At 43.7% G+C, this 26,460-nt stretch overlaps 3 protein-coding genes across 8 annotated transcripts in view; 2 read left to right on the top strand and 1 right to left on the bottom strand.

Moving 5' to 3' along the window:
• The first annotated feature begins 2,332 nt into the window (after positions 1-2,332).
• Positions 2,333-11,311, top strand: LOC106576175 (condensin-2 complex subunit H2). 3 transcript variants are annotated; one of them, XM_045699802.1, is made up of 20 exons: positions 2,356-2,439; positions 2,613-2,684; positions 2,862-2,976; positions 3,210-3,311; positions 4,145-4,206; positions 5,320-5,401; positions 5,542-5,610; positions 5,776-5,855; positions 6,050-6,216; positions 6,488-6,633; positions 8,354-8,452; positions 8,579-8,642; positions 8,764-8,865; positions 8,946-8,990; positions 9,090-9,160; positions 9,248-9,431; positions 9,716-9,765; positions 9,898-9,999; positions 10,154-10,303; positions 10,543-11,311. In XM_045699802.1, exons 3-20 carry the CDS (start codon positions 2,869-2,871, stop codon positions 10,681-10,683), a joined length of 1,824 nt encoding a protein of 607 aa, XP_045555758.1. In that variant the 5' UTR covers positions 2,356-2,439; positions 2,613-2,684; positions 2,862-2,868; the 3' UTR covers positions 10,684-11,311. The 3 variants fall into 3 exon arrangements, 2 of the variants coding, with proteins under 2 accessions (XP_014008619.1, XP_045555758.1); XM_014153144.2 differs by having other exon boundaries at positions 2,333-2,684; XR_006760125.1 differs by lacking the exon at positions 9,716-9,765 and having other exon boundaries at positions 2,340-2,684.
• A 78-nt stretch (positions 11,312-11,389) lies between these two features.
• LOC106576176 (protein SCO2 homolog, mitochondrial) lies at positions 11,390-13,662 on the bottom strand. Its single transcript, XM_014153148.2, has 3 exons — positions 13,462-13,662; positions 13,215-13,327; positions 11,390-12,558 (listed from the first exon to the last, which is right to left on the bottom strand). Exon 3 carries the CDS (start codon positions 12,540-12,542, stop codon positions 11,601-11,603), a length of 942 nt encoding a protein of 313 aa, XP_014008623.2. The 5' UTR covers positions 12,543-12,558; positions 13,215-13,327; positions 13,462-13,662; the 3' UTR covers positions 11,390-11,600.
• A 245-nt stretch (positions 13,663-13,907) lies between these two features.
• Positions 13,908-26,460, top strand: part of LOC106576174 (coiled-coil domain-containing protein 136) — a 54,050-nt gene continuing 41,497 nt past the window's right edge. For 3 of the 4 annotated variants that reach the window (XR_001321902.2, XM_014153143.2, XM_014153141.2), the window contains exons 1-2: positions 23,196-23,377; positions 23,845-24,120. Coding sequence is in view for 3 of the 4 variants with exons in the window: in XM_014153143.2 (XP_014008618.1) it covers positions 24,069-24,120 (52 nt within the window). In the remaining variant the exon portion in view is untranslated. Of the gene's footprint in view, positions 14,061-23,007; positions 23,068-23,195; positions 23,378-23,844; positions 24,121-26,460 lie in introns of those variants that run through there. The other variant, XM_014153142.2, reaches the window with a different exon arrangement.

The following is a 26,460-nucleotide window of genomic DNA, read 5'->3' as shown; positions in this document are numbered from 1 at the left end:
AATATCAGTCACATAGACTGTTATAAAGGCCCTGAAGGGCATCACTATATGTGTCGGAAAAGGTATTATGGTTCTGTGGACAATGCTTGGGCATCATAGGCTAGTCTAGCCTATCACTATCACCTGGGGGTATGCTGGCGGTTCCTATATAATAAGTAGTTGAAAAAGGTTATGGTGGCATTATCCATTCTCTGTGCTATGTACAAAAGTATGGGTTCAAACAGAAATTTCTGCCCGACGTAGAATTTAACGCAAGGGTTAACAGTGTTGGGGAGTGGCGATTAGCGAACTACATGTAGACTAGTTCAACTAGTAATTTCACAACATTTTGCAGGCGCTTGGTGGTATTGAGCTAATTCAAATCTTAGTATTTTTTTCAGTAGTTCATTTGCCTTTTTAGCAAAAAATTAAATATGAGTGAAGAAGCAAAAATGGTCTTACTTCTTTGGCATCAAACCTGCCTAATTCTCACTTGAAACATGTTTTGCAATAGGCTAAATTACATATTCTATTAACAGCTGACTCCCGAGTAATCTGTTTTTAACATTTGTAGTCTGACATTTCATGTTTAGATATGACAATTTTTCCGAAGTAGTTTGAATGTAGTGACTTTAGTTGCTTTACTTCTTGCAGTGTGAAGTAGGCCTAATTGGTAGCTTGGTAAACTATAATTTCAGAATAGTTTCCCCACCACTGGTTAAAAACTGAACCACAATAAATGCTTTTGATGCATGGTTTATAGCGCATATGCTAGAGGCAAAGTCAAATAACATTGTGAATTAGGCCAATAAAAGTTGAAAATGTATACATCAACTGGAGAAGTTTTGCATAAAACGAAATGTTGCATTGCTGATATTTTACATTTTACCTTTATTTAACTAGGCAAGTCAGTTAAGAACAAAATCTTATTTACAATGATGGCCTACCAAAAGGCCTCCTGCGGAGATGGGGGCTGGGATTACAAATAATACAATATATATATATATATAGAAATATAGGACAAAACACACATCACGAGAGACAAGAGAGACAACACATTGGCTGTTTTGGTATTTCGATAAAAAATCAGAAGTGGTTAATATGACACACAGGTGCTCCTTTGATTTAAAAACGATAACTAAGGTTGCGTTTACACAGGCAGCCACATTCTGATATAAACACGTTGAAATGATTGACAAGATATTTGATCTGATTATGAGAAATATCAGATTTGAGCTGTCTGTGTAAACGCAGCCTTACTGGCCACAAGTATCGAACATCATCACACTTATTCAAGGATGGTTTGTAAATATAAAATCCAAGTGCTCCATCTTTTGGTGAGAAGGGTCCTTCACTCACGCCGCCAAACATACCCTAGTAAAACTGACTATCCTCCCGATCCTCGATTTCGGGGATGTCATTTACAAAATAGCCTCCAACACTCTACTCAGTAAACTGGATGCAGTCTATCACAGTGCCATCCGTTTTGTCACCAAAGCCCCATATACCACCCACCACTGCGACCTGTATGCTCTCGTTGGCTGGCCCTCGCTACATATTCGTCGCCAGACCCACTGGCTCCAGGTCATCTATAAGTCTTTACTAGGTAAAGCCCCGCCTTATCTCAGCTCACTGGTCACCATAACACCCACCCGTAGCACGCGCTCCAGCAGGTATATCTCTGGTCATCCCCAAAGCCAACACCTCCGTTGGCCGCCTTTCCTTCCAATTCTCTGCTGCCAATGACTGGAACGAATTGCAAAAATCGCTGAAGCTGGAGATTTATATTTCCCTCACAAACTTGAAACATCAGCTATCCAAGCAGCTAACCGATCGCTGCAGCTGTATATAGCCCATCTGTAAATAGCACATCCAATCTACCTACCGCATCCCCATATTGTTTTTATTTTATTTTCTGTTCGTTTGCACACCAGTGCTTCTACTTGCACAACATCATCTGCACATCTATCACTCCAGTGTTAATTTGCTAAATTGTAATTACTTGCTACTATGGCCTATTTATTGCCTTACCTCCTCACGCCATTTGCACACACTGTATATATACTTTCTTTTTCTATTGTGTTATTGACTGTACGCTTGTTAATTCCATGTGTAGCTCTGTGTTGTTGTTTGTGTCGCACTGCTTTGCTTTATCTTGGCCAGGTCGCAGTTGTAAATGAGAACTTGTTCTCAACTAACCTACCTGGTTAAATAAAGGAGAAATAAAAAAAAGGGTACAGGTTGTTTTTTAGTGGTACTTCCGCCAGTAGATGGCAGCAAACCCTGGCTCTGTTGACGCTGACGTCAGAGAGGAAACTAGTCGGCGAATAAGAAAAATCTCGCGCTAATATAAAATAAAATGGTGGACGCGCGGATTTTTTTGAAAGTGCTCCAAAGTTTATCAACACATTAAATATTTGGGTCACCTTCGTATTTTGTGAATCAACGGATACAGTGATTGTAATAGCATTTATTGTATGTCTGTGTTAAAACATTTTGGTAGCTGGCTAATGTTACATACGTCAGTACTACTAGTAGGTTATTTTACTAGACAAGTCAGTTAAAGAACAAATTCTTGTTTTCAATAACGGCCTAGGAACAGTGGGTTAACTGCCAGACGTTTACCTTGTCAGCTCGGGGATTCGATCTTGCAACTTTTCGGTTACTAGTCCAACGCTCTAACCACTTGGCTACCTGCAGCCCCGGTTAGTACGTTAACAACTATATAAACCAAATTATACTTTTCTGTGACTTTAAACGTTCGCTAGCTAGATAGCTAAATGCCAACCAATCTATTTTGTAGATAGCTACTGAGTTTAGTGTTAGTTTTTCTAAAAATCGCACCGATTCAAATCTGACATGATTTGATCTCTCATGTTAAGGGAAGCCATGGACACAGTGGAGACTCGATTCACCCATTTGTTGCAGCCTATCCGGGAGCTCACGAAAAACTGGGACATTGATGTGGCCTCGGAGTTGGCAGATTATCTGGAGGAGGTAGGAATGAGCCCGTGGCATGCATTATGGGGCAAATAATGTAAACACAATAGACAAAGTACTGTATTAACAACAATGTTGTGTGTCAACACACAAACACAGCCTTGAAAGTCACTAACTGGGTTGAAAATCACACAGACCAAGGCTGGAGTAGACTGTTAAGAAAGCTTGTCCTCTCACACGTTGATATACACTGCATTTACCACTGTCATATTGTCTCTCTGGTCTGGCAGTTGGATGAGATGTGTATCTCGTTCGATGGGGGCAAAACCACTCTGAACTTTGCAGAGGCAGCGCTGCTCATACAAGGCTCAGCATGCATTTACAGCAAGAAGGTGAGAAGTTGTTTGGTAGAAAAGAAGAACATCATAGGCTGGTTTCATATAATATTCCTGACTTGTTGTCCAAAAGTAACTGTGATCCACGATAATTCATTTGATCTCAACTGTGGTATAACTACATTATTGTTAGCACCTTGAGTATTTGAAAAGTGCGTTACAGATAACATTTATTATTATTAGTGTTTCCCCTAGGATTTGTTCCAGCAAAGTTGGTGTGGGGGGGTTGTGGGTGCGGTCAATGGCGCTGTCTCTGACCAACATTATATCGAGGCCTTTGAAATGGGCTGGAGAGAGAATTTTACAGTTTTAAAACTAGTTTCCTGCAATTCTACACATCTTGTCAAGGGGCTGACAGGCTGAGGGAGAGAACATTCAGTTTTAAGCTAATTTCCTTCAATTCTTCTTCACATTTTGCCATGGGGCTGAGATAAATTCCAGTTTTAATGTTAATTTTCTGCAATTCTACGCTTTTTGCCATGGCTTATGCAATCTATCTGAGTGGCTCAAACATTATAACAAAATCAACTGTCTAGTCAACTGCATGGCTGTCTAGTTTTTATTTTGATGATTGTTAGTTCTCAAAGATGATATATATATTTTTAAACGTATAGGTCCATTATCTTTTCTACACAGTTTATATCTGGCTTAAGTGGTTTCAGTTTACACAAAGTTTTTCCATTCCTCAAATTATTTTCAAAACAAAATCATATAATTCTTTTATCAAATTTTGGGGGGGAGGCAACGATTTAGTTGGCTGCCGCTGCTAAATGAATATAGGGGAAACACTTTATTAAAATGTATTCTTTTGTTATTATTGTTTGATTCAGGTGGAGCATTTGTACAACCTGGTGTACCAAACTCTGGACTACATCAACGACAGAAACAAGAAGTAAGTACAGTACCTTCAGAAAGTATTCACACCCCTTGACTTTTTCCACATTTTGTTGTTACACCCGGAATTAAAAATTGATTAAATAGAGATTGTCACTGGCCTACACACAATACCCAATAATGTCAAAGTGGAATTATGTTTTTAGAAATGTTTACAAATTAATAAGAAATTAAAAGCTGAAATGTCTTGAGTCAATAAGTATTCAACCCATTTATGGCAAGCCTAAATAAGTTCAGGAGTAAAAATGTGCTTATTGTGATTTTTGAATGACTACCTCATCTCTGTACCACACACATAAAACTGTCTGTATGGTCCCAAAGTCGAGCAGTGAATTTCAAACACAGAAAGACAGTGAAAAGAAGGAAGCCTGTACAAAATATAAATATTTCAAAACATGCATCCTGTTTGCAATAAGGCACTAAAGTAAAACTGCAAACAATTATGTCAAATAAAATAACTTTATGTCCTGAAGACAAAGCATTGGCCTAGTTAAAGTAGACTTAAATTGGCTTGAAAATCTATGGCAAGACCTGAAAATGGCTGTCTAGCAATGATCAACAACCAACTTGATAAAGTTTGAAGAATTTAAAAAAGAATAATATGAAAATATTGTACAATCCAGGTGTGCAAAGCTCTTCGAGACTTACCCAGAAAGACTCACAGCTGTAATCACTCCCAAAGGTGATTCTAACATGTATTGACTCCGGGTGTGAATACCTATGTAAATTAGATGCATTTCTGTATTTCATTTTCAAAAATGTCTAGAAACATGTTTTCACTTTGTCATTATGGGGTATTGTGTGTAGATGGGTGAGGGGGGGGAAACGATTTGGGGTTTTAGGCTGGGTTTCTGTTTAGCACGTTGTGACATCGGCTGATGTAAAAAGGGCTTCATAAATACATTTTAGATTTAATCAATTTTGAATTCTGGCTGTAGCACAACACAATGTGGAATAAGTCAAGGGGTATGAATACTTTCGGAAGGCACTGCACCCTGCCTCGCTCCCTGTGAACACACACAGCACCACTCAAGCCACCAGTCTTCATGCTGCTCTACTTCTTCACTTCCTTTCCCATTGAGTTAAAGGGATTTGTACCTGTCATTTTCAGAAAAGATAAACAAGCAGTGACATCTGGAGAGGATGGCACGGATGGGGCCTCATCCAACAATGCTAATGAGGATGACGGTGGGGTAAGAGTGTGGAGCTGGGGACGGTGACAGTTGGGCTAGGGAACCCTAGCCAAAGAGGGCCCTAGGATGTGTGTAGCAGGCTTTAGTTCTGGCCCAACACTGTTATCACCTGATTTTACTGATGTTTGTTGTTCCCCCAGTTTGACTCCTTAGACCAGGATACAACAGATGTCTCACTGCAGTCAGAGATGAAGAATGAGGCCAACACAGTGAGTGTCCCCCTCTGGAAACATTTAACCCTTTATAAATGCCCCCTCAGAATGTACAATATATTGATTGGCGTTTCAATCAGACTACATGGTGTGTGTGTGTGTGTGTGTGTGTGTGTGTCCATAATTCTATCTGTGAAAATTATTGTCCTGTGTGTTCCTTAGAATGTGGACGTGGCCCCTCTTCCCCCCGAGTCTCTGATTCCTCCTGAGGCGTTTGAGAAACAGAAGCTGCTTCTCATCAGGTGGGTTCCAAGTCCACGGCCTAAACCGCCGTCAACATGATGAACTCTTCTGTAGAATAACTATGAAACATTGTAAGCCTTGCCATATGTAGCTGCCTTACCTTTTGATGGAACACATTACTGCAGACGGCTGTCGTATCAATGTTTGTGTGTGTGCCCTGTTTGTGTTCCCTGTATGTATGTATGTGCTGCAGTCAGAAAGGAGAGGTGCTGGGCAGCTGTAAGGACTTCAGGATGAACACGTTCACTTCGGACGCCCTGGGTATCATCCGTCTCTTCCTGGCCTCCTCTCAGTCCCACTTCCTCAGGGACGCCCTGTCTGACGCACCCCTGGCCCCCGTCACCCTGTTCGGGCACCAAGGTAGAGAGGCATTTAGAGATGGATACAGTATATCGACAGTTGTACATTACTGTGTCTAGGTCTATACACTGTACACAACTGTAGTCAAGCCAAAACAGCCGACTGATCATAGAAAACACACAAACACGTTTGTGATGTGTTTTGCCTCCAACGGAGCACTAAATCCCATACCATGTTGCCAGGACCAGCTCAAATGGAATATACAGTTCTCTAATGTGGATTTCTAAGCTATGGCCGGGTGCTGACATCCTTATTGTTGTTGTGTGTCCAGATGACGCAGAGCTTGCATCAGGGGATGCCATGTTGGGCGTTGCCGGGGACGATGGTGGTGATGCCGATGAGGAGAACTTCCTGCCCCTAGAGGACAACGGGATGGAGATGGACCAGGGACCTGAGAAACATATTGACAGACACCAAGTAGGAACGTAGAAATATCTCTCTCTCTTGCACACACACACACACGCACATACTCCTACACATATATATAAATATATAGATATACACTGCGTGCACAATTATTAGGCAAGTGAGTATTCTGATCTTGTCATTGTTTCTATTCACATTTTCGAACTCCAAACCATATAAACTTGAATGCTTATTGGATTTGATCATTTTCAGGTGATATGTATTTGTGTAATGAGGGAGGGTGTGGTGAAAGTGAATAACACCTTATATAAAGGTGTGCATAATTATTAGGCAGCCTCATTACCTCATGTAAAATGGGCCAAAAAATAAATTTAACTGACACTGAAAAACCAAAAATGTAAAATGCCTTTCAGACAGATGCGACACTCTTTAAGAAGCTAAACTATTGAGGTGTGACCACTGGACATTCAAACGTTTTGTTGCGTATAGTCAACTGGGGCTCAAAAAACGCATGGGGAAGAAAAGGTGCAAAGTAACTGCAAAAGACTTGAGAAGAATTAAACGTCAAACTACCAGGAACCCATTATCCTCCAGTGCCACCGTATTCCAGAACTGCAACCTAGCTGGAGTGTTCAGAAGTACAAGGTGTCAAGTGCTCAGAGACATGGCCAAGGTCAAGAAGACTGAAACAAGACCACCACTGAATAAGATTCACAAGTTGAAGCGTCAAGATTGGGCAAAGAAATACCTGAAGACAGATTTTTCAAAGGTTTTATGGACAGATGAAATGAAAGTGACTCTTGATGGACCAAATGGATGAGCCCGTGGCTGGATCAGTAATGGACACAGGGCACCAACTTGAGTCAGGTGCCAGCAAGGTGAAGGAGGGGTACTGGTATGGGCTGCTATCATTGAGGATGAGGTAGTTGGACCTTTTCGGGTTGAAGATGGACTGAAACTCAACTCCCAAACCTACTGCCAGTTTCTGGAAGATTCTTTCGTCAAACAGTGGTACAGGAAGAAGTCCTCAGCATTCTAGAAGGCCATGATCTTTATGCAGGACAATGCTCCATCACATGCATCCAAGTACTCCACTGCTTGGCTAGCCAGCAAGGGCCTCAAAGATGCCTGAATAATGACCTGGCCCCCTTCCTCACCTGACTTAAATCCTATTGAGAACTTGTGGGCCCTTCGCAAACGTGAGATTTACAGTGATGGAAGACAATACACCTTTTTGAACAGCATTTGGGAGGCTGTGGTTGCTGCTTCAGCGAAAATTGATCGTGAACAGATCAAGAAACTGACAGACTCCATGGATGGAAGGCTCATGGCAGTTATTGAAAATAAGGGTGGCTATATTGGTCACTGAATATTTTTGAAAGGCCAAAAATGTTATATAATTGTAATTTTGTGTTACTTATCTGTTACACTTACTCTAAAAATTGACAATAAACAATTGAGTTGAGAGAAATTATTTTGTAATTTAGCATTTTTTCACTTTGTCATTATGGGGTATTTAATAGATTTTGAATTTGGGCTGAAACACAACAAAATGTGGAATAAGACAGGGGGTCTGAATACTTTCCAAATGCACTGTATATGCATACATGCATGCAGAGGAACCGTAGGTTTCACACATGCCTAGTTCCATTGCAGCTTTTATTGTAGCCCTTTTATGGGACCTTGTGTTGAATTGTGTACGATTTTGTATTATCATGTGTTCTGTTTATTGATGTCTTGTATCAGTGTGTTCTAACTTGTTCTCTCCCAGGCCCCCAGTGATGGGAGGGTGTTGAGGGAGAGGGGAGGAGTCCAGCAGCTCTCTGAGGAGGAGCAGAAGAAACAGAGGAAGGAGGAGAGGGCCCAGACGGTACGGTTACCCATCACAGACACGGTGGATAAACCACCATACGTTTCTAGATGGAAAATAACCATTCTGGTACGCACATAGTTTTTTTGTTGTTGTCTTTGTGATGTGATGATTGTTGCGATGCAGGCAAACATGTGGATGTTGCATGACCTTTATGATACAGTTGGCGAGGACAAGCCTCTGAAAACAGGTGAGGAAACATTTTCATATCGATGAGATGCTGTCCAACTGACTCTTACTCACTGAGAGGATATCAGTGTATTTTCTATGAGGGGGCCTGTCTGTGTTAAATGTGTGTTCTTTCACCATAGGAAGATGTTATAAGGTTCCTCCGGGTTTGGATGATTCTGGGAAGCGGAAAAGGAAAGGCCCCTCTGCGCTGCAAGACTTCTGGACCTGGTACACTGGCACCTGTAAGTAGTGTGTGCTGGTGTTTTTATGAAGACTGTGAATAGGATGGAAGATACCTGACAAATGCCTCCTCTTTTTGCAGATGACCCCCGTGAACCCAGGCTAAAGAATGGACCCACGTATACAGGTAAGGGTGGATCTCATAACTAAATGACAGGAGATAGAGGCGTTATCTTTTGAACCCTCTATTATTTGGCGCTTACAGCAAGTGGTGTTTCTGTTACAGACTTGAACTACATCTATATGAGTAAAATGAAAGAAAAGCTGAAGACCCGGAAGAGGATTCTTGGAAAAACAGTATGTGTTTGTACTGCTATGGTCATGCTGCACAAAGCATTTGTTGCTGTTTTTATGTACTGAACATACAACCTTTTGCCCTTACAGGGTGTGTTTGTGTCTGACGAGGAGCTGAGGACGTACCTGCAGCTGGAAGAGAGGGAGGAGGAGTTAGAGGACCTCAGACACCACGACCTGCTAGGCCTGCTCGATGACCTCTCTGACAACGAACATGACCCTTTGACTGATGAAGCCCCAGGTGACTTCCTGAGTGGACAGGACTTCGTACCAGGTAGACACTGTCCTGTCTGTCTTTCTATCTCTCAGACCACATTCACACCTGCTATTAAATGCACATATTTTAAGGCAAGGTGTAAACAGAGCCATGAGGTCTCGACTGTGACTGTAGAGTTGGACTAATGTATTATTATCACTCCACAATGATATGTTACTTGACAATACAAAACACAGATGTAAAAAACACTTTGTGGACCACTCAGGAACGTTTTAAGACACTGTAGGCAATCCTAGGCAAAGATGGTATAGTTCTGAGTATGTTTACAATGTTGCTGCCAGGGGCAGACATGGACGGACTGAGTTACGAAGACCTGGTGAAGAAGAGTGTGGTACGTATACACAGGCAGGGGTCTCAATGAGCCAGTCTTTCTGGGTCATGTTCCAGCGAGAAACACTACAGGGTTCTGTGTAGCTAGTCACTGATGTTGCTGATGTCCCCCCCCACTTCCTTCATATTTCAGGAGCAGTTCCTGGTGAACTCCCAGGGTTATGCCCAGGAGACGGCGCTGTCGAAACGAGTGAAGGAATGGGAGGACAAAATACGACCGGAACTCACCTATCAGGTAAGATTCAATTACATACTTTCCAGACATTTTGCTGTAGATCAAGTATTTTTTCTATTCTAATAAAAAATGATATCATTGTTCACCCCGCTGGTGATTTCTAGTGTGGCGTGATGTGATCTGTTGGCTAAACCTCCTGACCCCATGTCTCTAGGAGGTGCGTGCTACGTTTGACATCCATGACTATGGGGACAGGATCGTAGCAGCGTTGAGCAGTGTTGGCCAGAGGAGGACCTTCTCCTCTATAGTCCACAGCATGGACAACTTCGAGGCTTGCAAGTACATGCTGGCTTCCCTTCAACTGGTGAGTGTGTGTGATTGAATGAATTGAATACGGCACAATCTAATCGAGCGTAATCAGCCACTGTCTGGAGTTTAGTCTTGACACTGAACTGAACACTTGATATTTAGAGATACTTGATTTTATTGTATGACAAATTAGTTTGATAGCTTCTAGTACAAGGTGTATTTGTCTACAGTAACTCCATTACTCTACCATCAGGACACTGTGCTATCAGGTTATTATCATGCTCTACTCTTCAGGCCAACGACTACACAGTGGAGATAGACAGGAGTGAGGGTCTCGAGGAAAGCATCGACACCATGGGACTCACTCTGCTCAGCAAACACCGGGCTAACCATCGATTCAAGAAAGCCCCTGCAGCATCATTCGACCCTATATGACCCATTCATCTCCTGATCCTGTGTGTGTGCGCTCTTGCCTCCTACAGACCCATTACTCTGATACGTGGTACGCACTCCTGTGTGTGACGCCACTTGTGCCTACCGGACCACTAGTACTGACCTGCTCTATCAACAACCTGGCTGCACCCATTCTCTCCTCACATACTTGCTCTTATTTCATTTCAACCTCCTGTCTATTGTTTGATCTTTGGTGTCTGTCCTCTGTATGTCTTGTCTGTGTATTCCTCTGGTTCTGTCAAGAGAAACACTCTCTTTTTTTATCTCATTCACCTGCATCTACACAATATGTTTACCAGATGTGGCACTCAGGGTATGTTGGTAGTGTTGACTGACCCTAAGAATTATCACCCTGTTCACAATGTTTGCCTTCGTATCCATGACAATTGTATACGTTGCTTTTTATTTACATGTTTGTCCAAGTGGTGTAGAACTCATACATTTTCTATATCAGATGAGGACTTTTAAGAAAAACGTGATCATTTTTCTTTCATTCAAGAGAACCTAAATTGGGAAATTGTTTCACTGGTTTGTAAGGAAATGTTTTTTTTGGTTTTTTACAATGGCCAAAAATGTGTAAAATAAAATGAGCACGTAGATTTTACTAAGATTATATGAAGACACTTTCAATATTGCAACACCTACTAGTGATGTTAGTGCCCTTGACAAAAGACTAGTATAAAGACAATTTCATATCCTAACCATTATCGGTGTCGGACAAAAACAATTTATTTCAAACACAGAATCATAGCCTCGATGAAGCGTCCATATCGTTGTGGTCCAGTCTGGTCTGAGAATAATTCACAAGGCCTCATTTCTGATGGAGTATTGTTATCTGGACATTGGGTTCAGCTTAAGTGTAACATACTATAGGTCTTTGTTGGAGTGGTTACTGTCATTCACTCAGGGAGTTTGACGTAGCTCTTCATATGGTTCCTGATGCTCTCAGCAATCTGCACATCATCCTTCATCCTGTTGTAATAGTCCAGGAACAGTCCATCTGGGTTGACCAGGTAGATGAGGATGGTATGGTCCACTATATAGTCCCCGTCCTCATCCTTAGGTCCAGGGCTGGCGTACACCCTGTAGTCCTTCCCCGCCACCTTCACCTCCTCTGGGGTACCCGTCAGGCCGATCAGCCGGGGGTGGAAGTCCTTCACGTATCTTTCCAGGGCCGCCACGTCGTCTCGTTCCGGGTCGACCGTCACAAACAGTGGTTGGACTGCGGGGAGAGACGGGTCCTTGTCCAGAGTGCTGACCACAGCAGATATCTTATCCAGCTCATCGGGGCAGATGTCAGGGCAGTGGGTGAAGCCAAAGTAGAGGAGCACCCAGCTACCCAGGAAGTCTCTCTTGGTCCTGCGGTGCCCCCTGTGGTCGAGGAGGCTGAAGTCTCCCTGGCCCAGGGCCACCTTTTTCAACTGCTCTATACGCTGCATTCTGTGATTTTGCTGCTTCTCGTTACGCACGTACCACCAGGTGCCAAGCAGTCCTCCGCCGAACAGCAGGGTGACCACCAGCCGTGTTCGCAGCCTGATCTTGGCTGTGGAGGTGTTGGGTCCCTGGGAGAGGGCGACCCTCTGGGTGAAAAGGGGGAGGGAGAAGGGGCCACGGGAACTCCCCAGTGTCTGTTGCGGGTGTGTAAAATGTTTAGGTGTATGGGGTCCACAGATGGGTGCCTGTGAGGAGAGCCACACCCTCTGGGGGTAGTGTGTGGAGCCAGAAGACTGTTGGACTGCTGAAGACCTCAAGGTGCATCTCAGGAGTCTCCCAGACGTAGCATGGAGGTCACCCCCTATGAAGCCTACAAGTCCCAGCATCCTTCTCTCCAGACACCGCATACTTCCCCCAGCAAACCTAGAGGGTGGGGGGTTGAGAATAAAGGGCCGTCACCAGAGCCACAAACCCTGTCTATTTCTACAATTTATCTTATTAAAATGTGAGTGTTAAACCTAACCACATTTTTTTTTTTAAATGCGTTAAGATATAGCCAATTTTGACTTTGTGGCTGTGGTAACTAGGAGAAACCAGAAAAGTGAGAATGTAAGCAAGCTATGTGTTCCCAAGGCATACCAGCCCATTCAAATCAAATTGTATTGGTCACATACACAGATGTTAATGCAAGTGTAGCAAAATGCTTGTGCTTCTAGTTCCGACAGTGCAGTAATATATAAGTAATCTAACAATTCCACAACAACTACCTAATACACACAAATCTAATTGGGTAACTGAGAATATGTACATATAAGAATGGCCAAGCAGCATAGGCACGGTGCAGTTGATGGTATAAAATACAGTATATACATGTGATATGAGTAATGTAAGATATGTTAACATTATTTAATGTGGCATTGTTTAAAGTGACTAGTGATCCATATATTAAAGTGTCCAGTGTTTGGGTCTCAGTGTAGGCAGCAGCCTCTCTAAGTTAGTGATTGCTGTTTAACAGTCTGATGGCCTTGAGATTGAGAAACAGCTTCTTTCAGTCCCAGCTTTGATGCACCTGTACTGACCTCGCCTTCTGGATGATAGCAGTGTGAACAGGCAGTTGCTCGGTTGGTTGTTGTCCTTGATGATCATTCAGTCTAATAACACCACAGGATTTAGCTCTGTAATTGTCCTGGCCCTGTCAAACCATACCACACAGCACTACTACCAAGACAATACAGGTTAAGAAACTGACTAGTAATAGGCTACTCAAGCTAAACTGCATCATGTCCAGCTTGAGTGGCTGGCTAGCTGGCTAAGCCTACAACCTACCTGATTTAGATGCAGACGTTTTTATGCGTAATGACAGAACTCTTTAAAAGTAGTCATGCTTTCATACAACATGCAGGTTATCTTGTAATATCCCATTATGATGGCAAAACGGATAACATAGCTAGGCTAGCTACCTCAACTTCCTGGCTGGTCGACCTTTACATGCACACACTGCTCATGTGATACTGATGTTACATGTCCACCGTCTTTTCAGATATGTTTATTCGACAATAACGACATGTAATAAATAGACAAAACAGAAACGACTATTATGAACAATACAACAATTGGTAAATGTGTTTGACAATTGTGCTGTTACAAAAGAGTTCGATTTTTGTTTTTTTTACATGTTGAAGTCACATCGGCAGATTCGTGTATATCTCTGTTTCTGTCCTAGACGTTCCACTAGGTGGTGCTGTTGTCTCTCCTACATGCTGCAGAGTTCACCAGAGTTCAAATGTACATGAATTCCTTCAGTTTATCTTCTTTCTTTCACGTGTAGGTAATTTGTTGGTGCTGCATATCCAATGATTTCATCGGCCATGTCTGCATGGTTAGATACTTCCATGGTTCAAGAGATCATCGGAAAAGGGCAACAGGTAAAAAAATAGAGCTAAAAAAAAACCGTATTCACTTGAGCTCACTTCCAGACAGTGTTTTTCCATGCTTATATTAGTGGTGTGTTTTTATACTACGGTGTGTGCGTGTACATTTGTGCGTGCGCCACTGGATGAGTCATATTATATATACTGTCCATAATGTCAATACACACCATCATATACATATATTGTATATTTATATTCCGGGACTCTGACATTGCTCGTTGTAATATTTCTATATTTCTTCATTCCTTTCTTTTTCTTTGGGGGATTTGCGTGTTTTATTTTGTATTGTCAGGTATTACTGCACTGTTAGAGATCGGAAAACATAAGCATTTCACGACACTCGCGATAACATCTGCAAAATACCTATGTGTATGCGGCCAATAACATTTGATTTTATTATTATAGAGTTTTTCTCTCACCACCTCACTGAGCTTTGGTCACTAAACTCAACTCTGGCCCATATTCCCTCTCCCCTCTCTCTCTCTCTCCAGTTGTCATAATCTATTCCCCTCTCTCTCTCTTTTCATCACTCTTCACTGGAGTTGTAATATATGACTGAGGCTGTTTTTCATCTCTTTCTTATCCCATGAGAAAGAGACAGAGGATATGTTTTTCTTTCAAATGAAAACGAATTTAAATATTTCTACCGATGTGGTAGTGGTGCATCTAGTGCATAGTACAATGCAGGCCTTATGGTAAAATGCATTGTGTTGTTCTACAGTAATAAGCGCAAATGTAAATGCCCCCAAGCAGTACCCAGGCTATAATAACTATATAATGTAAATTGAGTCTGAGTCTGCTGATGAATAAAAACTAGTGTGGTAGAGTTAATTTAAGTCATGCAAAGCTGGGTTGTGTAGTCTCTCTAATGTTTAGTGTTTTGATATTAAGATGTTAGGTAATTACTGGGCTTATGTTAGTGATTTGTTATGAAGCCATTTGTTGTTATAAGAGGCATTATGTGGTGTAGCTGCGTAGCTGTAATGCAATGAATGTGGTGATTATTATGCTGCACTGTTATTAGTGTGCTGCTTTAAATGTTAATGTTATTCAGGCCGCTCTGCTTTGGTCTCCGGGGCGGAAACAAACACACACACACTAATGAGCCCTGTCAGATCCAGAACTATGATTAGAGGAAATCAAATCAATGAACAAAAGCAGCCCAGACCCCCCCACTATAGATGAGACAAACTACAGCCATGAGGACCAGTGTTAGCCAAGACCAAAAACAATGTGTGTGTGTGTATATCTGCTGTCTCCTAGCCAAAGGTGAAAACAGCTTAGATAAATCCCTTCACCCTAATACCCCGCCCACCCATGCCCTCCCACTACAGCTCTGCACTCAACAGACATCTCTTATCTAACTGTCTCTGGTTGTTTTCAACGGCTCAGATCATTTGCATGTTATTGTATATAAAGGGATATTACGGTGCTTTGGAGACCTTTTTGTGACATTCAAGGGAAAAATGTACCTCTTAATGTCCAGTGAGCTCACCATCAGGAAACAGGGTGCGTGGCAGTATTCTATGTAAACACAAATGGAATAGTCTGTTATGTTATAGTTTGGAAAATGAAGTCAGATCTGGCTTTTAGAAGTCAATTTAGGTGCTAGTGTGTGGGTTCGGTATTGTGTGTGCGTGCTGTGCATGTGTGTGCTGTGCGTCGGTGCGCGTGTGTGTGTGTTCGTGCGAGTTTGTGTTCTGGCCCTGCTGTGTTGACAGTAATAGGCAGGCTCCCTATTCCAAACCACTGTGGTCACTGAGGAACAAGAACAGTAATTAAATCTCTCTTCCTCTTCAATCTTTTCCGCTCCTCTCAATCTCTCTCTCCCTCCCTCTGTCAACACTATCCCTCACTCAACCACCTCATGTCTCGCTCACTTTCTTCCTCCTTCTCTCTTTCTCTCAGTAACTACTCCTTGCCACCCCATTTCTTCTTCTTCGTTCTTTATTGACTCTCTCTCTCTCTCTCGCTCTCTGTGTAAAACACATATGTTTCTCCCTCTCTATGGTTTCCATGTTTAATTAATATGCTGAGCAGACTACAGGGCTGCAGTATCCAGGTCATTTCACAGTCTGTGTCACACTCCCTTTGCGCTATACTTGCTAACCATATTAGCCTATCGCCCACTTAGGCCTATCTTCAAATGTTCGAGGAATGTTTTATTTGATCGCACACAAATTTTATTGGTCACATACACATGGTTAGCAGATGTTATTGCGAGAGTAGTGAAATGCTTCTAGATCCGACAGTGCAGCAGTATCTAACAGGTAATATCTAACAAATCCACAACAGGTGCATATTAACAATATGTGCATGCTTTTGGGGGAAAATATCAGGCAGACACTCGAGTTAAACAACAAGTAACTCATATTAAGCTCTAAATTAAACTCATTTGAAAATATCTAATTCAAAGTAATTTCAGTGCCTTGGGTGCACCATGCTGTAGGCTGAGTGCTCAACTCTGCTACTGTTGCAGCTGGAAGAAACCTGAAGTTCGTCCCGTAAGAGGAGCAGGGAGGGTCGGGACTTGGACAGCTGGGAGCAGAGGTCCTGCTGGTTCTCTCCATGTGGCTCTGGTAGGAGTAGTGGGTGTGAGGGTCACGGTTCTGGTGACTGTGTCTCTCGCCAGAGAAGCCAAGCTGCATCACCTCGCTCTCCCTATGCCTCTCAACATGGCTGGACCTGGAGTAGCAGCTGTAAGGGTCAGGGCGCCTCTCCTTTCTCCAGATCCGGATGTGGCCAGGTTTGCTGCTTCTCTCTCTGGGGGACGAGGAGGAGGCAGGGCCTCCATGTTGGGCTCCCACACGTCCACTAGCACGTAAGACTAGATGTCCTTCAGCTCCAGGCAGTCTTTGGCAGATTGGCCCTTGGTCTGGAGAGGATGGAGGGAGCACATCCAGGCTTCAGGCACCTCCCCACACCTGAAGGCCCAGATGATCTCCTCTTGTTCTTCACAACGTGGACAGCTGAGGGCAGCAAGCCAGGGCGAAGCGGGATGTTTTATGTGTTTTCAAAATGAGACAGACTAAAGCTATTAGGCAAAACATATATATATTTTTTATTTTGACTTCCATTTTTTACGAACAAACTTGACTTTTTAAAGTAAAAAACCTTACCTATCTCGCCCAGCATTTTCTGGATCCTAGCCAAATGCTGGGAAGATTTCTTAAGAGACATTGTAATATTTACCCGTGTTTACCTTATGAGCACAGTTTGTGTTATGAAGTTTAGGATGTCTTTTTTGGTTAAAAAGCGCATTTGAGCGTTCTGTTTCCCGGGATATACACTGTCAAAATTCTAGAATATCACAGGACTTTATTTATGATGTCATCGCCACGATTATGATAACTTACTCTACGGCAAGTATCAGGTAGCCTAGTGCATAGAAGCGTTGGGCCAGTAACCAAAAGGTCACTGGTTCAAATCCCAGAGCTGACTAGGTGAAAAATCTGTTGACGTTCCCTTTAGCAAGGCACTTAACTCTGTGACGACCGTCCCACTCTGTCTGCCGTATTCTCTCTCTTTGTTCTTGTTTCCTTATTAGGATGCCGGTGGGCGGAGTTGGGAGGGTCGTCAGCTACATGGGAAACACCTGGGCCAGGGTGTGTCCCATGATAAATAGACCTCTTCCACATTGATTGGAGAGACTCTCTCCATGCAGACACTTTTGTTGATTTCTGTTGTGGTAGTTTTGTGGCTTTTTGGTTATTTGCTTTGGCACCCTTCAACACCCTGCACTATTACATTCAGGCATGCAAAACACTCACTTACACTACTGATTACTGATTACACGCACCATTGTTCATTGTTTTTAGTTACTTTAGTTAATAAATATATATTTTGATATTCCTTGTCTCCACGTTGTCTCCCTTTTGTTGCGAACTCTGAGCCGGTTCGTAACAACTCTAATTGCTCCAGGGTCGCTGTCAATAATGGCTGGTCCCTGTCTCTGATCCCACTCTCTGAGGGTGTCTCAGGAGGAGTAGAGATATGCAAAAGAAATGTTCACTTGCACATGTGTGAAATAGGAGAACTATTATCAGATTGTCAGTATTAGGCTTAGGCCTGTAATGTAATGCAGTTAAGTTGTTTGTGCTTTCAAATAATATTCCAATGGACATTCGTGCTAATGCAGTGTAGCCTATAGGACAGGGTTGCTCTGCTCTGTAAAAAGTATGTGTAGTTTGGTTTGTGTTGACTCTCTTACCCTCAATAAGGAGAGTGAGCTAATACTCTTTGGGGGGACATGGGAAGGGAACACCACTCTCTAGTCGCACGCACGCACTCACACACACGCACATATTTGGTAACACATTCTATGAAGTACACATTCTATAACAAGCTTTAGAATGTGTTATGACACTAACTATAAGCGTCCATAATTCTCCATTCTCATAAGTGGTTACATTAGGGCTCCAGAGTGGCACAGCGGTCTAAGGCACCGCATTTCAGTTCTAGAGGCGTCGCTGCAGACCCTGGTTCGATTCCAGGCTGTATCACAACCGGCTGTGATTTGGAGTCCCATTGGTGGGGCGCACTACTGGCCAAGCGTCGCCCGGGTTAGGGTTTGGCCGGGGTAGGCCGTCATTGCGAATAAGAATTTGTTCTTAACCAACTTGCCTAGTTAAATAAAGGCAGGGGTGCGTGCTCAGTCCCATCCTGTACTCCCTGATCACTCATGACTGCACGGCCAGGCACGACTCCAACACCATTAAGTTTCTGTAGCCTAAATCAAAGCTGAAACTCAAACTTCAGTTTCACACCGTAGCCTTCAACTGGACAATATTTATTTGTGTAAATATTCTCCAGTTCACATACATTTGATACTGCCATCCCACATTGTTTATGAAAATGTATAACACTCCAAAATATACCGTAACCCTTAAGATCTTTATTTATTAAATGCATTTTAAGTTAACAGTGGTAGGCCTGATCACCGACAACGACGAGACAGCCTGTAGGGAGGAGGTCAGAGACCTTTAAGTTCCTTGGTGTCCACATTACCAACAAACAAGCACACCAAGGTAGTCGTGAAGAGGGCACGACAAAACCTATTCCCCCTCAGGAGACTGAAAATATTTGGCATGGGTCCTCAGATCCTCAAAAGGTTCTACAGGCACCATCGAGAGCATCCTGACTGGTTGCATCACGGCCTAGTATGGCAACTGCTTGGCCTCCGACCGCAAGGCACTACAGAGCGTAGTGCGTACAGCCCAGTACATCACTGGGGCCAAGCTTCCTGCCATCCAGGACCTCTATACCAGGCGGTGTCAGAGGAAGGCCCTAAAAATTGTCAGAGACTCCAGCCACCCTAGTCATAGACTGTTCTCTCTGCTACCACACGGCAAGCGGTACCGGAGAGCAAAGTCTAGATCCAAGAGGCTTCTAGACAGCTTCTACCCCCAAGCCACAAGACTCCTGAATATCTAGTCAAATGGCTACCCAGACTATTTGCATTCCCCCCCACCCCTTCTTTTACTCCGCTGCTACTCTCTGTTATCATCTATGCATAGTCACTTTAATAACTCTACCTACATGTACATATTACCTCGACTAACCGGTCCCCCTGCACATTGACTCTGTACCAGTACCCCCTGTATGTAGTCTTGCTATTGTTATTTTACTGTTTCTCTTTAATTAGTTATTTTTATTTCTTATTCGTATTTTTTAAACTGCATTGTTGGTTAGGGGCTTGTAAGCAAGCCTTTCACGGTAAGGTCTACACCTGTTGTATTCGTAGCATGTGACTAATACAATTTGATTTGATTGATTATAGCCATGCTGGTTTAAAACACAGAAAATATAGTTATTACACACATTAGGCCAACCTAATATTTTGCCACATTTTTTCACTACTAGAACCTCCTTAGGTACAATAATATTCCTTCACCTCACTATGGTACTAAGGCATATTCATTTTGATATATAATATAGAAAGGGTATTGTAATGACACTTCTGTTGATCCCAACTCTGGCCCAGCTGTGTTGAACAAGGTCACAATGTGTTTCCAACAGAGTGCTATGCCTTGCGCCCAGGGCAACCACGCTCCAGCTGGGAATACCCAGTTTCACTCTCTCCCATGCTAACTGGGGCACCTGACTGTAAACTGTTGCCCGTGTTTTGATATGGAGAAAATCTGTCAGCTGCTCCTATGGCTGGTGGAAATAGGAAACAAAAAACAATTAGAGGATATGCCTTTTCTATGGTGTTGATGTTTTCTCCGAGCCGCAACTCCTTTTTACCAAATGGACTTGCGGTGTTTGTGTGTGTGTTAGCATAAACCTAGCTTAATGGCAATGAACACACTCCATTTCCCTGCCTGTTTAAATGTGAATGTCTGTATTTCCCGGAGAAGTGATGACAGGAGAGACTGGGAGATCCAGTCTTAGCCCACAGCGAGATCAGGGCAGTGATAAGAGAAGAGGCGGTCAGATACTGTCTTAGCCCATAGCGAGGCTAGGGCAGTGATAAGAGAAGAGGCGGTCAGATACTGTCTTAGCCCATAGCGAGGCTAGGGCAGTGATGAGAGGAGAGGCGGTCAGATACTGTCTTAGCCCATAGCGAGGCTAGGGCAGTGATGAGAGGAGAGGCGGTCAGATACTGTCTTAGCCCATAGCGAGGCTAGGGCAGTGATGAGAGGAGAGGCGGTCAGATACTGTCTTAGCCCATAGCGAGGCTAGGGCAGTGATGAGAGGAGAGGCGGTCAGATACTGTCTTAGCCCATAGCGAGGCTAGGGCAGTGATGAGAGGAGAGGCGGTCAGATACTGTATTAGCCCATAGCGAGGCTAGGGCAGTGATGAGAGGAGAGGCGGTCAGATACTGTCTTAGCCCATAGCGAGGCTAGGGCAGTGATGAGAGGAGAGGCGGTCAGATACTGTCTTAGCCCATAGCGAGGCTAGGGCAGTGATGAGAGGAGAGGCGGTCAGATACTGTCTTAGCCCATAGCGAGGCTAGGGCAGTGATGAGAGGAGAGGCGGTCAGATACTGTCTTAGCCCATAGCGAGGCTAGGGCAGTGATGAGAGGAGAGGCGGTCAGATACTGTATTAGCCCATAGCGAGGCTAGGGCAGTGATGAGAGGAGAGGCGGTCAGATACTGTCTTAGCCCATAGCGAGGCTAGGGCAGTGATGAGAGGAGAGACTGGAAGATCTTGTCTTAGCCCACAGCAAGGTTAGGCTAGTTTTCACAGCCTGCTTGTCTTCTTGTCTTTATACCAGTGTGTGTTTTTGTTTGTTAGTTTGTTTGTTTGTTTGTGTGTGTGTGTGTGTGTGTGTGTGTGTGTGTGTGTGTGTGTGTGTGTGTGTGTGTGTGTGTGTGTGTGTGTGTGTGTGTGTGTGTGTGTGTGTGTGTGTGTGTGTGTGTGTGTGTTTAGGGGGGGAAGAGGAGATATTCTGGAGAGAGCAGGACACAGGGTCCTCCAGGGCATGGTTATCAAGTTTGTGTTTGTGTGTGCATCCATGTGTGTTCATAGACTGTACATCCCCACTTACCTCCTGATGATGGTAGCATGGCATTCATAGCATCTCCCATAGGATAGCACACAGCAGAAACCTCCACTCCTTGCGCCACAGTGGTGGGAGCAATACCTATATGTGTTACTAGCTTATGCAATTCTACTTATGCAATTTGTCAAAATTCTGGGTACACTCCCTTCCCTCTTCCTTTCACTCAGTAGTGTTTTCTCACTCTCTGGTCCTCTGAAAGCCTGCCTTATATAACTTCTGCTGCAGTGTTGCACAGCGATGCACAGCAGCTCAGTCACACTCACAGTAGTCAGGTTTACTGACTCGCCATCTGATAGAGAGAAAACCCACAGGGCAGAGGATACCAGGGTGTTCTGGTAAAGATGAAAAATCCTTCAAAGTCAACTTTGAACATTTGTAGTCTTTCCTGAAACTTTCAGTCATTGGCTAGTAAGGACCATCTATTAAAACCCCCTCAACAGTCAACATCTCACAAGGAAAGATGAGGTTTGACTGTTAAGAAAGATTCACTTTTCTCTGTAGTTTTGTTTTTAGCTTGAACAATTTGCATCTAGCCTATTTCATGTGATGCGGTCCAGTGGACTTGGTTGCCTAGCAACCCCTCCACCTCGATTCGTGTGATGCTCTGAGCTCGTCGCAGTTCCATTTTTATAACGTGAGGCCTGCCTGTTGTGAGTCATTGTGTATTGTGGCGTGTTACTCAGTTTGTTACTTCGTGACCTTTGTGCTCACAATGACAACATGTCAAAGCTGAGAGCACATAGTTCCATCTGTAGACCGTAATCAGCACGGACAAGTAGCCTACTTCGGTTCCATTTGATGCCATTCTGATAGCCATGAATGTTAAGGGTTCTTGCAACACGAAGGAGAAAAGCTTTCAAAGGCTTGCCGAATGACAGACATCATAATTATTAACATTTTTATTTTTTGGACAATATATCTTATCGTTTTGACAATATCGCAATATTATTTTTGTGCTAGTTGGCTTTACCTTCACCAAAACTTCTGTATTTTCTCTTCATAGCTTGTTCTCCATCATCTTTTTAAATTGGGAGCCAATTTGTTTTCAGCAATTTTATTTCCATGACTGATCAAAATTCGTAATGAATAGTTTGAGAATAATCAGCACTGACAAGTAGCCTACTTTAGTTCCATTTGATGCCGTTCTAATAGCCATGAATATTAAAGGTTCTTGCAACACAAAGCTTTCAAAGGCATTGTAGATATTACAAAATGCTGCTTGCAGAATGACAGATACCATAAACCTGTACATATTTTCCCCCGTAGTGTTTCATGTCTCTCTGAAGGTACACTGCAGCTGTGAGAACCCACAAGAGTCCTACCTCATCAGTCTCTCCTCCAGTACCTGTCCTCAGTGCAGCAAAGGGTTAAATCCCTCACATCATAAGTTCATTGTGCATTCATGACATACAATCTGTGCTCTCTTGTTCAGGTTCGATGGCTGTTTGAAATTAGCTGTGTTCATTGATCACAGCTGACGGGTCAACAGCAGGTAAGGGAAGGGTTAATCCATTTAAATCTGTAAGGGAAGATAGAGAGAGGATAGAAGGAGAGGAATTAATCAGACAGCGGTATTTAGTATGAGAACCTTTACTAATGAGGCCTGCATAGTTAACACAATGAGAAAAGAGAATCGGAGGGAGAGAGAGTGTGTGTGTGTTTGAGAGAGAGAGAGAGAGAGAGAGAGAGAGGATGGAGGGATGGAGGGAGGGAGGAGTGAACGACCGACAGAAAATGAATCACAAGCTGCAGGAGAATAGGTTGTCAGCATCCAGAGCTCCAAGGTCTGACTCTCATTAAAGGTAAATACAGTGTGTGTGTCTATATTTACTTGATATTTGCGCTTACAGATACGTGTCCTAGATGGTGAAAGGAATGCCTTTGATTTGACCCATGTCGTTAAAGAAGCAGAAAGAGCAGATAAAGGGAGAGGTAGAGCGAGAGATGGGATGCAAAAGCATGGGCATCAAACGTGCTTGATACCCAGACCGAGACGGGAGAGAAACCAGTAGAGGGACCAACCATGCAATTGAGAGAGAGACTATTGGTCAGTGGTAGAGAGAGAAAAGGACAGGGTGGGGGTGGGGGGGGGTTATAGAATAACAGCTCAAGTAAAAAGGAGACGAGTGCAGTATCAAAACAAAAGGAGGTCTAGAGAGTGAATTGTGCACCATCTGATTGAGTTTGAGAGAGAGCTGTACGGTTTGTCTCTTTGTTGCATGCATCTCAGACTGCGGTCCCTCGCTCAGTTTGTCTCTTTGCTCTCCAGCGTCCGTGCGTCTCTCTCACCTCCAGGATGGAGGGGCTGCTGCGGCTGAGTCTACTCGGAGCGTGAGGAGCCTTCCTGGGCTTCGTCTGCGTCATCCTCCCCCTGTCTCTCTCTGCCCTGGTCCCCCGATACTCATCCATCACTTGACCTCTGCAGTACAAGAGAGCATCTGGACCCACACAACACCTCCCCCTAATCCCTCACACTGAGTCGCCAGGGAAATCATGGACGGACTACGCCTGCCACCGGTCATCGAGGAGGTCATGGACCCTGCAGGTTAGTGTGTGTGTGTTTGTTTGTGTATGTGTGTGTGTGCTTATCACACAATCATGTGTGTGTTGTTTGTGTGCCTGTGTGTGTGTATTACATACCAATGACTCCATGGATGTGTACACATAATGTTGTGTTCGTGAGTGTGTGAGCCATAAAGGCTCTGCCAGTGTATGTGTGTGTGTGTCTGTGTGTTTGTGTTAGCCAGTCAGCGAGGCCTGTGTTTACCAGAACAGACGGATTAGCAGAGAGGCTTCATCTCAGAGGGATGGAGAGACAGCCTGCCAGCCTTCCATAGTGACACTACTCAGGGACATCATCCAGCAGAGACTGTAAGCTAGCTGGATCACAGAGCTCTGTGAATATTACATTCATAAACTCTTAATATTATTTAAATATTTAAATATTGGATTTACACATCCAAATATAAATGCTGATGCTGGGTAAATAGTCAATCATCAGAACAATGGGAATTCTGTATACATTCTTTCAACTTTCAGATCCCCAGGGGTTTTCCTGGCATTAAACATCATGTTGTTTTGTTTGAATTGGACATTCAGCCTATGTATTTGTAATGTAACCTATGACCTCTGTGTGAATCCTTTATCAAATCAAATCACTTTATTTGTCACATGCGCTGAATACAACAAGTGTAGACCTTACCGTGAAATACTAACTTACAAGCCCTTAACCCAACAGTGCAGTTCAAGAAGAGTTAAGAAAATATTGTCCAAGTAGACTAAAATAAAAAGTAACACAATAAGAATAACAATAGCGAGGCTATATACAGGGGGCACCGGTACTGAGTCAGTGTGCGGGGGTACAGGTTAGTTGAGGTAATTTGTACATGTAGGTGGGGGTGAAGTGACTATGCATAGATAATAAACAGCGAGAAGCAGCAGTGTACAAAAGGGAGGGGGGGTCAACGTAAATTGTCCGGTGGCGAATGTATTAATTGTTCAGCAGTCTTATGGCTTGGGGGTAGAATCTGTTGAGGAGCCTTTTGGTCCTAGACTTGGCGATCCGGTACCGCTTGCCATGCGGTAGCAGAGAAAACAGTCTATAACTTGGGTTACTGGAGTCTCTGACAATTTTATGGGCTTTCCTCTGACACCACCTATTGTATAGGTCCTGGATGGCAGGAAGCTTGGCCCCAGTGATGTATTGGGCTGTACGCACTACCCTCTGTAGCGCCTTGCAGTCAGATGCCGAGCAGTTGCCATACCAGGCGGTGATGCAACCGGTCAGGATGCTCTCAATGGTGCAGCTGTAGAACCTTTTGAGGATCTTGGGACCCATGCCAAATCTTTTCAGTCTCCTGAGGGGGAAAAGGTTTTGTTGAGCCCTCTTCTTGGCCACGCAGTCGTGGGTGAACAGGGAATACAGGAGGGGACTAAGTACATACCCCTGAGGGGCCCCAGTGTTAAGGATCAGCTCGGCAGACGTGTTGTTGCCTACTCTTACCACCTGGTGGCGGCCCGTCAGGAAGTCCAGAATCCAGTTGCAGAGGGAGATGTTTAGTCCCAGAGTCCTTAGCTTATTGATGAGCTTCATGGGCACTATGGTGTTGAACGCTGAGCTGTAGTCAATGAACAGAATTCTCAAATAGGTGTTAATTCTGTCCAGGCGAGAATGGGCAGTGTGGAGTGCGATTGAGCTTGCGTCATCTGTGGATCTGTTTGGGCGGTATGCGAATTGGAGTGGGTCTAGGGTGTCCAGGAGGATGCTGTTGATGTGAGCCATGACCAGCATTTCAAAGCACTTCATGGCTACCGACGTGAGTACCACGGGGTGGTAATCATTTAGGCAGGTTACCTTCGCTTCCTTGGGCACAGGGACTATGGTGGTCTGCTTGAAACATGTAGGTATTACAGACTCGGTCAGGGAGAGGTTGAAAATGTCAGTGAAGACACTTGACAGTTGGTCCGCGGATGCTTTGAGTACACATCCTGGTAATCCGTCTGGCCCAGCGGCTTTGTGAATGTTGACCTGTTTAAAGGTTTTGTTCACATTGGCTACCGAGAGCGTTATCACACAGTCATCCAGAACAGCTGGTGCTGTCATGTATGCTTCAGTGTTGCTTGCCTCAAAACGAACATACAAGGCATTTAGCTTGACTGGTAAGCTCGCGTCTGGGTTTCCCTTTGTAATCCGTAATAGTTTCCAATAGTTTTTGCTTGTAAGCAGGAATCAGGAGGATAGAATTATGGTCAGATTTGCCAAATGGAGGGCGAGGGAGAGCTTTGTATGCATCTCTGTGTGTGGAGTAAAGGTGGTCTAGGATTTTTTTTCTCTGGTTGCACATGTGACATGCTGGTAAAAATTTGGTAAAACGGATTTAAGTTT

This window comes from Salmo salar, chromosome ssa17 (genome assembly GCF_905237065.1).
Source record: "Salmo salar chromosome ssa17, Ssal_v3.1, whole genome shotgun sequence".
In the NCBI taxonomy this organism is placed as follows: domain Eukaryota; kingdom Metazoa; phylum Chordata; class Actinopteri; order Salmoniformes; family Salmonidae; genus Salmo; species Salmo salar.
This window is presented reverse-complemented; position numbering and strand designations above follow the sequence as displayed.

Coding starts and splice junctions, on each gene's coding strand:
- LOC106576175 (XM_014153144.2), top strand. CDS start 2,869: ATGGACACAGTGGAGACTCGATTCACCCATTTGTTGCAGCCTATCCGG. Junction 5,856..6,049: donor CAGAAGCTGCTTCTCATCAG/GTGGGTTCCAAG, acceptor TATGTGCTGCAG/TCAGAAAGGAGAGGTGCTGG. Junction 6,217..6,487: donor CACCCTGTTCGGGCACCAAG/GTAGAGAGGCAT, acceptor TTGTGTGTCCAG/ATGACGCAGAGCTTGCATCA.
- LOC106576176 (XM_014153148.2), bottom strand. CDS start 12,542: ATGCGGTGTCTGGAGAGAAGGATGCTGGGACTTGTAGGCTTCATAGGG.